The 11,760-nt window shown below is 40.1% G+C and overlaps 1 protein-coding gene across 1 annotated transcript in view; it reads right to left on the reverse strand.

Annotated features, from left to right (window-relative positions):
- Positions 1 to 4,201, reverse strand: part of SPESP1 (sperm equatorial segment protein 1) — a 60,608-nt gene extending 56,407 nt beyond the window's left edge. The window contains exon 1 of the mRNA XM_012664823.1: positions 4,138 to 4,201. Within this exon, the coding sequence (XP_012520277.1) occupies positions 4,138 to 4,201 (64 nt within the window). The remainder of the gene's footprint in view (positions 1 to 4,137) is intronic.
- Between the last annotated feature and the right edge of the window lie 7,559 nt (positions 4,202 to 11,760).

The following is an 11,760-nucleotide window of genomic DNA, read 5'->3' on the forward strand; positions in this document are numbered from 1 at the left end:
AGTAATGTTAAAATTTAACTGGAACCAAAATAAACTGATGACTTTTAAATATATCTCTTCTAGTTCTAAACAGATACCAAAATTATAGTATCACCCCACCACATAAGTCTGGTATGTATCCCAAGCACTTTGGTCTTTAAGGCAATGTTCTATTAATACTATGTCTCCTTAGAAGGATAGCTGATTCCATTCAGAGCAGGGAAGATAACAAAGTGGGCCTGGAACAACCAGTTAATGTCAGAAAACAAGAAGTCTTTAAAAACATACGGAATCATATCAAAAGAACACAGAAGGCAGTTCACGGTAGCTCCAAATGGTCAAGTATGAGTATTTGAGCCTCGGAAAAAATTATAGTTAAGTTCAATAAATTTTGTGTTTACAAAAAGCCACAGACAGGCCAGGCGCAGTGGCTCATGCCTGTAATCCTAGCACTCTGGGAGGCCGAGGCGGGCGGATTGTTTGAGCTCAGGAGTTCGAAACCAGCCTGAGCAAGAGCAAGACCCCATCTCTACCAAAAATAGAAAGAAATTAAACGGACAACTAAAAATACATAGAAAAAATTCGCCAGGCATGGTGGCGCATGCCTGTAGTCCCAGTTACTCGGGAGGCTGAGGCAGAAGTATTGCTTGAGCCCAGAAGTTTGAGGTTGCTGTGAGCTAGGATGACACTACGGCACTCTAGCCTGGGCAACACAGTGAGACTCTGTCTCAAAAAAAAAAAAAAAAGCCACAGATATATGATACTAAAAAAAGAAAATATTTTCTCTTCAAATAACTAGCATTGTATTTGTATTTATTTATTCATATGTAAAAAAATTATTGCTTATGTTTAATTTTACATGTATTATCAGGAGATTATATACATATAAGGGCTAATATGATCAAAAGAACAACAAAAAAGAACCATTTTTTTTCCATAAAACATTAATGAATAGGCTAATGAAACTTCCTGCTACTCTCCCATTGGCTATTCTCTAAACATTCACGTATTAGATGACGTGCTCCTCATTATCCCAAACATTAATGAAGTGTGTCTTGACATTCCATTCACAGGTTTGAGAGACCCTAAATGCTACAGTCTCAGGCACAAAACAGCATAAAGTGAACTTGCAGCACCAGAACCAACTGAATTTTACCTTTAGAATGTATTTGAAATAAGAGAAATGTTTTTCCTTTGAATTCATTTGGTGATAGATTTGAACAATTGTTGCTAGTTGCTACCTTAGTACTTCCCTCCCCTTGTGTGGTTCATTGGGACCAAGGTCTTACTAAGGACAATGATAGAGGCCAAAGACTCATTATTGAGCCTTCTTTTTTTTTTTTTATTTATTTTTTTATTTCAGCATGTTATGGGGGTACAGATGATTAGGTTACGTATGATGCCCTTACCCTCCCTCCCCCTCAAGTCCAAGCTTCAAGTGTGTCCATTCCCCCGGGGGTGCGCATCGTACTGATTGTTGTATGAGCCTTCTTTTAATACCAATCTAGAGAAGTAAGTTAAAAGGTTTTGTCATTCTAGACTTAAACCTACACCATTAATTCTATTTTTGCTAACCTATTCAAAGAGATAACCTGGAAAAAATAATTTATTCAGGAGATAGCAAAAAAAACCCAAAAAAACCCAATACTAATATTTCACAGTCTTATGTTTGCAGCTTCAGGCCCATGAATATTTTGTGACTTAACGTTATAAAAGGCAAATTATATACTTTTAATTAAGTAGTTAATATTATTTAAATGCATAATTATGTTTTACTTTAGAAGTTACTGTGAATTGTTTAAAAGCAAAAAGAATTTTCATTAAGAAGTAAAGAAAGTCGTACAGTGAAAATACATTAAAGAGGAAAGCTTTTAAAAATTGGAAAGTAAAAAAGTAAATTAAAAAAATTGGAAAGTATTTAAAACTAAAACCACAGAAAAATTACAGGAAATTAATTGAATACATAAAAGTTTAAGTATATAGTAAAAAAGTGTTTATCCAGCACCATCAGGATGTGTGTATGTAGAGGAGTACTGACTTCTAGATACCCAAGTTTCATTCATATCAAGCTGAATTTAGATTAAACCAGTACTAGCTAAGTTTGGCTTGGGCCTGTTGGAAAGGTACAAGCAGTTACAAGAAGTACTAAGGCTTTCAACAAATATATTTACTTAACATGCCTGTGATATTTGTATTAAGATAAGCTCAAAACTATCTTAGTCTAGAAAAAAACTTGTCAAAGCTGTACTTTTCATAATAAAAACCTATGTTCCTTATATGTGACATAAGGGAGCATTTTTTTATTCGACTCACCAACAATTGTTCCAATAGTGACCATATAAAACAATATATAACTGATTTAAATCAAATATAATGATAAGCCTGGTTTCTTTCCATATACTTATTTAAAAAACAAAATTAAAATTACTCAGAGAAAAAGAATGAGACAGATACAGAGAAAGTAGCCATGTAACACTGCCCTACATATCCCTTAATCTACTTCTGTGGAAAAGAGGTAAATTACATTTTCCAAGGTATCTTCTATGATCTACAACCTGTACGTAGTTTCCTTATGTCTTATATCATCTATTTATTCAACACAAAATCATTCCTTTTTCTCAGAATTATGTTTCCATTTCCTATAAGCCTTAAGAAAAGCTCAAGGAGGAAGGTGCAAAGAAAAAGCCATGAAATTATGAAGTCAGACAGGACATTGTACTGAGTTAAGCGAGGATCCAGGGACTGCTACTGTGCAGTCCCAGAGTGTACTGTGTAAAAGTATTAATGTCACTTCAATTAAAGTCTCCATATATGTTAGTCAGTTATGACCTACTGATCCACAACTACGAAAATGCAGTAACTGGTGTTAGTAATAAATAATGACCGTCAGACATCAAGAAAAAAATACCATCTTCATCATGTTCTGGTCCTTTATGGTCAGGAAGGAAAATTTTACAAAGATTTTTATTGAAAACAGCTAAAAATCATAAGAGCTAGTATTTGAAGAACTAACTTTAGTTATCTAGGCTACTTCTTCCAGAACTTCCCCTACTATTCATGATAATTTAGGTTGTGTTGTATTTTCATTTCCTAAATGTCATTTTTAGCTAAGACCTTTTAACAACTCTAAAATATAGCTTTGCATAATTAGCATGCACTACTGTACTTTTTCCATACCTGTTAAATTTTATTTATTGATTTAATTAAACAAAACTACAGCATTATTAAGTGCTATAATGAACTACAGTTAAGACTAGATGGGCAAGCCTCATATAACCGAGTTAAATACTTAAATGCCTCCAGGCGCTCACGTGACATTGTTAATACAGTAAAGTCTGAGCAGCCTGAATTTGACCTTACTGGTTTCCAGCTTTCCAGGAAGGACAAAAGAGCTCCTTGTGAAGTCCTAAGTTATAAGTCTGCTTGACTGAGGCTGTGAACCCCGTGCACCAAAGCACCAAAGGATGCTGGGGGTGGGGGAGTGCATCCTCAGGTCAGTGGGTGTCCTAGGTCAGGTCGCTCCCCACAATCCTCATGCTCTCCAACTTTTACAACAGGCGTCAACCTTTTTCTGTAAAGGGCCAGACAGTAAATACTTTAGGCTTTGCTGTCCGACTACATGCGGCAACCACTTAACTCCGCAGTTACAAGGCGGTAAAGCAGCCATGGGCAATACATGAAGGAATGGGCGTGGCTGTGTTCCAATAAAACTTTATTTATAACCAATGAAATTTGAATTCCACCCCTTTTCACATGTCACGAAGGAGTGCGTTTCATATTCACATTAAAAAATATAAAAACCATTCTGAGCCGGCCCGCCATATAAAAACAGGCATGCCTGGCTGGCCGCAGTTTGTAGACCCCTGCTCTATCACATACTCAACGGACCGCTGGGAAAAGGACCAGGATGACCCGGGGAAGTCCCCGGCGTAGGCGAGGCGGCGACACCCGAGAGCCCCTCTGCGCAGCGCGCACCCCGTCCCGTCTGGCCCCGCCGCTCCTGTCGCTGCGCCCCTGGCAGCGGGGTCGAGGGGAGGAGAGGCCAGAACCCTAGACCGCGGGTTTGGGAGCACAGCCGGACCCGGGAAAAGAGCCGGAACCCGGGAGGTTTCCGGAGGGGTGTGCCCGGGGTCGCTGCCCCTCAGGCCGGTCACTCACTCGGATAAGCCGGCACGGACGAAGGCCATAGCAATAGCGCAACTAAGAGGACTAAGGGCTTCATGGGCGTTGTCCTCAGCACTCCGCCATGCGACAGGAACGTCCTGGGGCCACCAGGCCGGGTTACCTCAGGGCCAAAAGGGGAGGTACCGGCTCCAACCGTCCCACCTCGGGGCCCAGGACGCCCCACAACGGCTGTCCGCAGCGCGCAAGCGCAGCAGGGTGGGGGAGGGGAGCGTGGGCGCCCAGGGCCAGCCCCCGCCTGTGGGCCGCGTGCAGACTGGTGCGCATGCTCACTCGCCCTCTGCTGCGCGCGGCGCGGGCTGGGCACCTCTCGAAGCTCAGTTGCCGGAGGTGCTGTCTGGGCTGCGGGGCGAGGGATCGGGCAGCCCCACGCTGGGGATGTAGCCACGGCTAAAACACGGTCCCTGCGCGGAAGGGACAGACAGAGACGAGAGACGGGAGACGCAAATAACTTGGCAATTAAAATAGCGTGGAATGGCTACAGTGGAGGAAGCACTAGGCTCTAGAGCGCAGAGGAAGATCGCCCCCCAAAACAGGGCGTGCGGATGCTTGGAGCGCCCCCAGAACTGAAAATAGTTCAGGCTAGTTGTGGGGGGCGGGGCGGGCAGTTGTTGGAGGCGAGGGAGGAGAGGTAGGCAGGGGCCTTAATAACACCTTAAGGGGCTTGAGTATTTTTGTTTTGTTTTTCAAAATATTAGGTTCTGTCTGGGCGCGGTGGTTCGCGCCTGTAATCCTAGCACTCTGGGAGGCTGAGGCGGGAGAATCGCTCAAGGTCAGGAGTTTGAGACCAGCCTGAGCAAGAGAGAGACCCCATCTCTACTAACAAAGTAGAAAGAAATTAGCTGGACAACTGAAAATATACAGAAAAAATTAGCCGACCATGGTGGTGCGTGCCTGTAGTCCCAGCTACTTGGGAGGCTTAGGCAGAAGGATCGCTTGAGCCCAGGAGTTTGAGGTTGCTGTGAGCTAGGCTGATGCCATGGCACTCTAGCCCAGGTGACAGAATGAGACTCCGTCTCAAAAAAAAAAAAAATGTTTTAACTCCATGTACTCTATGGTCTATGTACTAACATAGAAAAAGTTCCAAAATATGTGGGAAAAAAATGCAGAGTGCAGAAAAATATCCATTTATGCAAAATCACATGACAATTGTATGTTTGAATGGATTCACCAGAAATCATTCCGAAGGGAAACACAGCAAGCTGGTAACAGTGCTTGCTTCTAGGAAGAGATATGAGATTAAGGGAGAACAGGGGATTTTGAAGGGAGAATCTTGCTTTTTACTCGAAGTATTTTTCTTATCCCTTGATTTTTTTTTCTGAACAAGATTATAGTGTAGGTTATGCATTGCTCATGTAATTATTAATAAAAATTAAAACAATAACTTCTTTAAAAAGCTAGATGCTTGGAGAAAAGAGGGCCAATAGTAGAAATATGTCTGTTATGCCTCATGCTTTCTCCTACTGACTTCACTGAAATATGTTTAAAATGGCAGATTCACTACCCACAAAAAGTGTTTAGCCTGTATTTCTGCCTCACCTCTGGATTCTGTAGACTGTTCTGACAATTAATCACACAGTATCATTTACTGTATGTCTTTTCTTGGTGATTTTTTTAAGATCTCCCATTTATAGTGGTTCTTTTGCTTCTCTATTTCGCACAGCACCTTGATAGTGATAGTGAAGACTTAATAAAAAACAAGTCATGGCCAGGCGCGGTAGCTCACACCTGTAATCCTAGCACTCTGGGATGCTGAGGCGGGAGGATCGCTCAAGGTCAGGAGTTCAAGACCAGCAAGAGTGAGACCCTATCTCTACTAAAAATAGAAAGAAATTAATTGGACAACTAAAAATACATAGAAAAAATTAGCCGGGCATAGTGGTGCATGCCTGTAGTCCCAGCTACTTGGAGGCTGAGGCAGAAGGATGGCTTAAGCTCAGGAGTTTGAGGTTGCTGTGAGCTAGGCTGACGCCAAGGCACTCTAGCCCCAGCAACAGAGCACGACTCTGTCTCAAAAAACAAACAAACAAAAAAACAAATCATGCTCTTCCAACCTACAGGAAAAGATCACCTCCCCCCAAGAGCTATTAAAATCCTCTTGTGTTTCAAGGCTCAAATGCCACATCTTCTGGGAATCCCTCCATCATCTCTCCAATTAGAATTATCATATCTTCTCTATCCCCTATTTCCATAATGCCACATTATAGCTGTTATTTCATTGACTTACTGTATTTTATGTTTTTACAAGTCAATCTTCGTTAGCCATGTCTGAGTTATTCCTGCATTGCGCCCTCCCCAGTCCAGTCCAAATCTTGCATTCACCAGGTGCTCAATAAATGCATGTTTGAGTTCAATTAAAATTAAAAGTTAGGGAACTTTTACATAGGCTTTTAGGGAATCTTGAAAGGAGATAATAATAGTAATCCAGCTACAGAGAAAACTTCCAGAACAATTTTCAGTTTCCAGAAGAAACTCATCTCTAAGTGTCTTGATGCCATTATTTAAAGTGAAACAAATAACATGCAGCCTCATCTGCTCTTTTCTCTATATATCTTGCAAGTAATTCTGAACAGTGTATTCCTGATTGAAAAATCACTGTGTCAAAGGGAATGCACCAGTTTCCATATCTAGCAATAGAATAGTCACTTACTGAAACTGGGTAGCATCGTGTTTGAGGACCTACCGTGTCAAATATGGTATAATCTGTTTCACTTTGTTTTTCAGTGAACCAAAGGGCTCTGCCCACTCTGCCTCTCTCTGTCCCCACGTTGAACTTTCCCTATACTCCTTCTAGTGTCTATCTAAACCCACATTTGCTGCTTTTCATTCTTTCTTCTTATTAACCCAGTGGATTTCAGTGAATAGGCTATGGTTAACCAACAGTATGTTTGTCTCTCTGGAAGAGGCATATTTGGGAAGGCCTTCCCCCACCATCAAAGATCACTTCCCCAATCCTTTCCGCTGCCCCAGTTACTCTCCTGGGATCAATGCACAGGGCAGCTTTTACTGTAGCACTTGCCTACTTAACACCAATGCATTTTTTATATCTCAGATCTCAAATGTCACTTTCTAACAGCACGTGGCCTAGTGACTGGAAAATAGTTGAAATTCAACATATTAAATTATTAGGTAAATGAATGAATCTACCCATCTCTCTATCCGTCCATCCATCATCCATGCATCTGCGCTGCCCTTCTGAAAATCACCATAACACCGAGCATGACAGCACCAGTGGCTTTGTCAGAGAAGGATCTCAGCCACCTGGGGGCAGCAGAGCCTCACCAATGGCTAGGATGGTGCACGGCATTACTTCAGAGCATCTCTCTGAACTGTGAGGCCAGAAACTGGATTTTAATTTTGCTGAGCTACAGCAAGTTTTGCTATTGTGTGTTTTGCTTTACTCTCATGCTTTACATTCTAAATACACTGAATAGCATGCAATGATGTTTAAAATGATTAATTAATAATAGACTTTGTTATCCAAAATAAGATTTTCTTCAGTGCTAGCTACCTAGAGGAATGTTGCACATCCAGTCTTTCTCTGACTATTAAAGCTAATTCACATGCAGCTACATTACAGACTGCCCTGGACTGAAATCAGTTCTTAAAATGAGACCCGGGATCACACGGAAGAGGCAGGCTGGCCCTTGGGAGTGCTCTCTTTCAGCAGGTTCTGTCCCACTTGAGGTAGGCAAAATGCATTTCTTTATTCACTATCCAGGACTCTGAATTGGCTTCGCGGGATGTTTTTGTTTTAATATGTAGATGGCAAAACAATCCTGCAATGTGGGTGGGGATAGCTGGGAAGGGGTTAAAAGCATGTGAGCCGTGGAGTATTTTTAGCTCTGTCCAGGAAAACCCCTTCTCTTTCCTTTTGGCTCTGCCGAAGTCAGTGTGCAGCCCGTGGAAGTCTGAGAGGGTAGCTGGTGACTTACAGAGATGGCAGAACAATGACTTATTGTTCCTTGAATCCATCCACCTAGGAGTGTCCTGGAATTTTAAAAGAGTCCTCAACACAAATTTAATTTGGATTTACTTAACTTTTGAAAAATGAAATATGTCCCCACTGAATACACAATGTCTTTTTCTGTTTGTACCTCAGGGACTTTTCACAATGCCTAGCAGAGTATGGGCTCTGTAAGTATGTGTTGAATAATATGTGATACTTTCTGGCAAGCACCACCAAATCAAATAGAAGGTGACTTTGGGTAAGGAGGACCTTAATCTCTTTGGATCTCATTTTGCTTATCCCTGAAATAATAACCTTTTATATTTGAATTGTGCTTTAGTCTAAATTTTAGACTCTATATTTCCTTTTACACTCACAAGTGTACTGGGAGAGTGGATTGAACAAGTGCTGTATTAGTATCCCAGTTCCATCGATGAGAAAACTGAGACTCGGGATAAATGACTTAGCCAGGCTACCCAGCCACGTGTTGATGAGCTAAGACTATAAGATCCAGGTCTTTTGACTCTCAGTACAGCACATTTTCACAGTGCCTGTCTGGATAAGGGATAATTGGACTAGTCAGTCTCTTGGAAACTTTCTTCTAGCTCCAGCAATGATTCTCTAACCTCACTGAGAATTAGTGAAGAAACTTTTTAAAAAACAACCAATAATCAAGACTATGTGGTATTAACAGAGGAATAGACACATATATCCATGGAACTGAATAGAAAATCCAGAAATAGACCACACAAATACGTCCAAGTGATTTTTTACAAAATGTGAAAGCAATTCAATGAAGGAAAGATAGGTTTTTGAACAAATGGTGCTGGAGCAATTGGACATGCATAAGTAAAAACATGAATATCAGCCTAAACCTCACACTTTATACAGAAAGGATCACAGATGTAAATCTATAAAACCTTGAGTAAAAAAATAGAAGAAAATTTTCAGGATCTAGGATTAGACTTTGTACCAAAAGCATAATTCATAAAAGAAAAAAATTGATAAATTAGACCTCGTCGGAATTGAAAACCTTTGCTCTGAGAAAGACCCTGTTAACTGGATGAAAGACAAGCTACAAATCTAAAGAAAATATCTGCCAAGCACAAATCTAACAAAGGACTGGTATCAAGTATATATAAAGAGTTCTCAAAACCCAGCAGTAAAAAAAAAATTAGAAAATGGGCAAAAGGCACAAACACTGCACTGAAGAAGACATACAGACGACAATGTACATGGAAAGACATTGAACATCATTACCCATTAGGGAAATGCAAATTAAAACCACCACCATGGGATATCACTATGTCCATATCAGAATGGTGAAAATAAAAAGAGTAACACTACCAAATGCTGAGGATGCAGAGGAATTCATACATTGCTGGCGAGATGTAAAATGGTACAGTCACTGTGCAATGCAATTTGGTAGTTTCTTCTAAAACTAAACATGCAACAAATATGTGACTCAACAGTTGCACTGCTGGGCACTTATCCAAGAGAACTGAAAACTTATGTCCACACAAAAACCTGTACATGAATGTTCATAGTGATTTTATTCATCATAACCAAAAAACCTGGAAACAACTCGGCTTTCCTTCAGTAGGTAAATGGTTAAACAAACTGTGGTGCATCCATATCAGCGATAAAATAAATGAACTATCGATACATGCAACAACTTGGATGAATCTTCAGGGAATTATGCTCAATGAAAAAAAGCCAATCCCCAAAGATTACATGTTGTATTTTTATATATTGTGTATTTATATAACATTCTTGAAATGGCAGAATTACAGAAATAATGAATGGGTTAGCAGTTGCCAAAGGCAGTAGATGGGAGAGGGGAGAGAAGTGGGAGGAAAGGAGGTGTGGTTGTAAATGGACAATACAAGGGATACTTCTGGTGATGTACATGTGTCTTTATTGTATCATTGTCAATATCCTGGTTGTGATATTGTACACATCTTGTTTTGCAAGAAGCTACCATTGGGGGAAACTGGGTAAAGGGTACATGAGATATTTCTGTATTATTTCCTACAAAAGCATATGAATCTACAATAATCTCAAAATAAAAGATTAATTAAAAAAACAGGGCTGAGCCCCATCCCAGACCAATTGAAACAGAATTTTTGGGGTGGGGCCTGGACATTTGGATTTTTAAAAAGAATTAGAGGGTATAGAAGATTTTAGACAAGTGATTCTAATACACAGCTAGAGCTGAGAAACACTGTGCTAGAGGGAGGCAAATGCAGCAGGTGACCCTAGTAAGCATAGATTGAATGAAGATGAAAACTTGTATGCCACTTTCATTTTATTTCAATGTCAGTGAGCTATATTTGCAGTCACAGAGGATGAATGCTTAGTTTTTTATGTTGAAATTGGCAAATACTGCTAGTGGTCTCCCAGGTAGTCAGTGCTGCCCATAGGAGGTTCAGTGGTGGCCACACAAAGGCAGACCAGATTTTAAGGTCTTTATTTCCCTTTAATCTCACACTGAGTAGGAGATCAAAGAAGAATAAGAGTCAGCATTTCATTGATGCTTTTAAAAAAAAAAATGATGTGACCTTCATATAATGTAAAATTGGCCATATTAAAATAAACAAATTGGTGGTATTTGGTACATTTACAATGTTGTAGTGTACAGTGTTGCACAACTACTATTTCTATTTAGTTTCAAAACATTTCCTTTTGTAATTTTTCATAGAGATAGGGCCCTGCTATGTTGCCCAGGCTGGTCTCAAACTCCTAGGCTCGTGCAAATCTCCCATCTCCGCCTCCCAAAGAGCTGGGATTACAGGCGTGAGCCACTTCACTTGGCCTTAGTTTCAAAACATTTTCTTACCCCATAAGTAAACTCCATACCTGATAAGTACTTATTTCCCATTTCTCTCTCAGTGCAACCCCTGGAAAACAGCAATCTGCTTTGTCTCTTTGGATTTACCTACTGTGGATATTTCATATGAATGGAATGATACAATGTGTGGCCTTTTGTGACTGGCTTCTTTCACTTAGCATGATGTTTTCAAGGTTATTCCATATCATAACTTGTATCAGTACTTAATTCCTTTTTTTGGCAAAATAATATTCCATTTTATGTATACACCACAATTTGTTTATCTTTTTATCTGCTGATGGACATTTGGGTTCTTTCCACCTTTGGCTGTTGTAAATAGTGCTGCTATGAACATGGATGTAAATGTATTTGTTTGAGTACTTGTTTTCAATTCTTTGGGACAATCTTTGAAATGGTTGGATCACATGGTAATTCTTTACGTTTCTTTTTGAGGAACCACCAAACTTTTCCACAGTAGCTGGACATTTTGCATTCCTACCAACAACACGCAATGGTTCGGATTTTTCCACATCCTTACCAAAACTTGCCATTTTCTGGTGTGTTTGTTTTAATTGTAGCTACTCTGAGTGTAGCTATAATTTCACTTGCATTTCCCAAAGGACTAATGACGTTGGGCATGTTTTCAGGTGCATTTTGGCCATTTGTTTATCTTCTTTAGAGAAATGTCAATTCAAGTCCTTTCCTCATTTTTTCATTGGGTTATTTCTCCTTTTGTTGTTGAGTTGTAAGAGTTCTTTATATATTCTGGATACTACTAGGCCCTTAGCAGATATTGTCTCCCATTCTGTAGGTTGTCTTT

This window comes from Propithecus coquereli, unplaced genomic scaffold, assembly GCF_000956105.1.
Source record: "Propithecus coquereli isolate 6110/MARCELLA unplaced genomic scaffold, Pcoq_1.0 Scaffold92, whole genome shotgun sequence".
Taxonomy (NCBI): domain Eukaryota; kingdom Metazoa; phylum Chordata; class Mammalia; order Primates; family Indriidae; genus Propithecus; species Propithecus coquereli.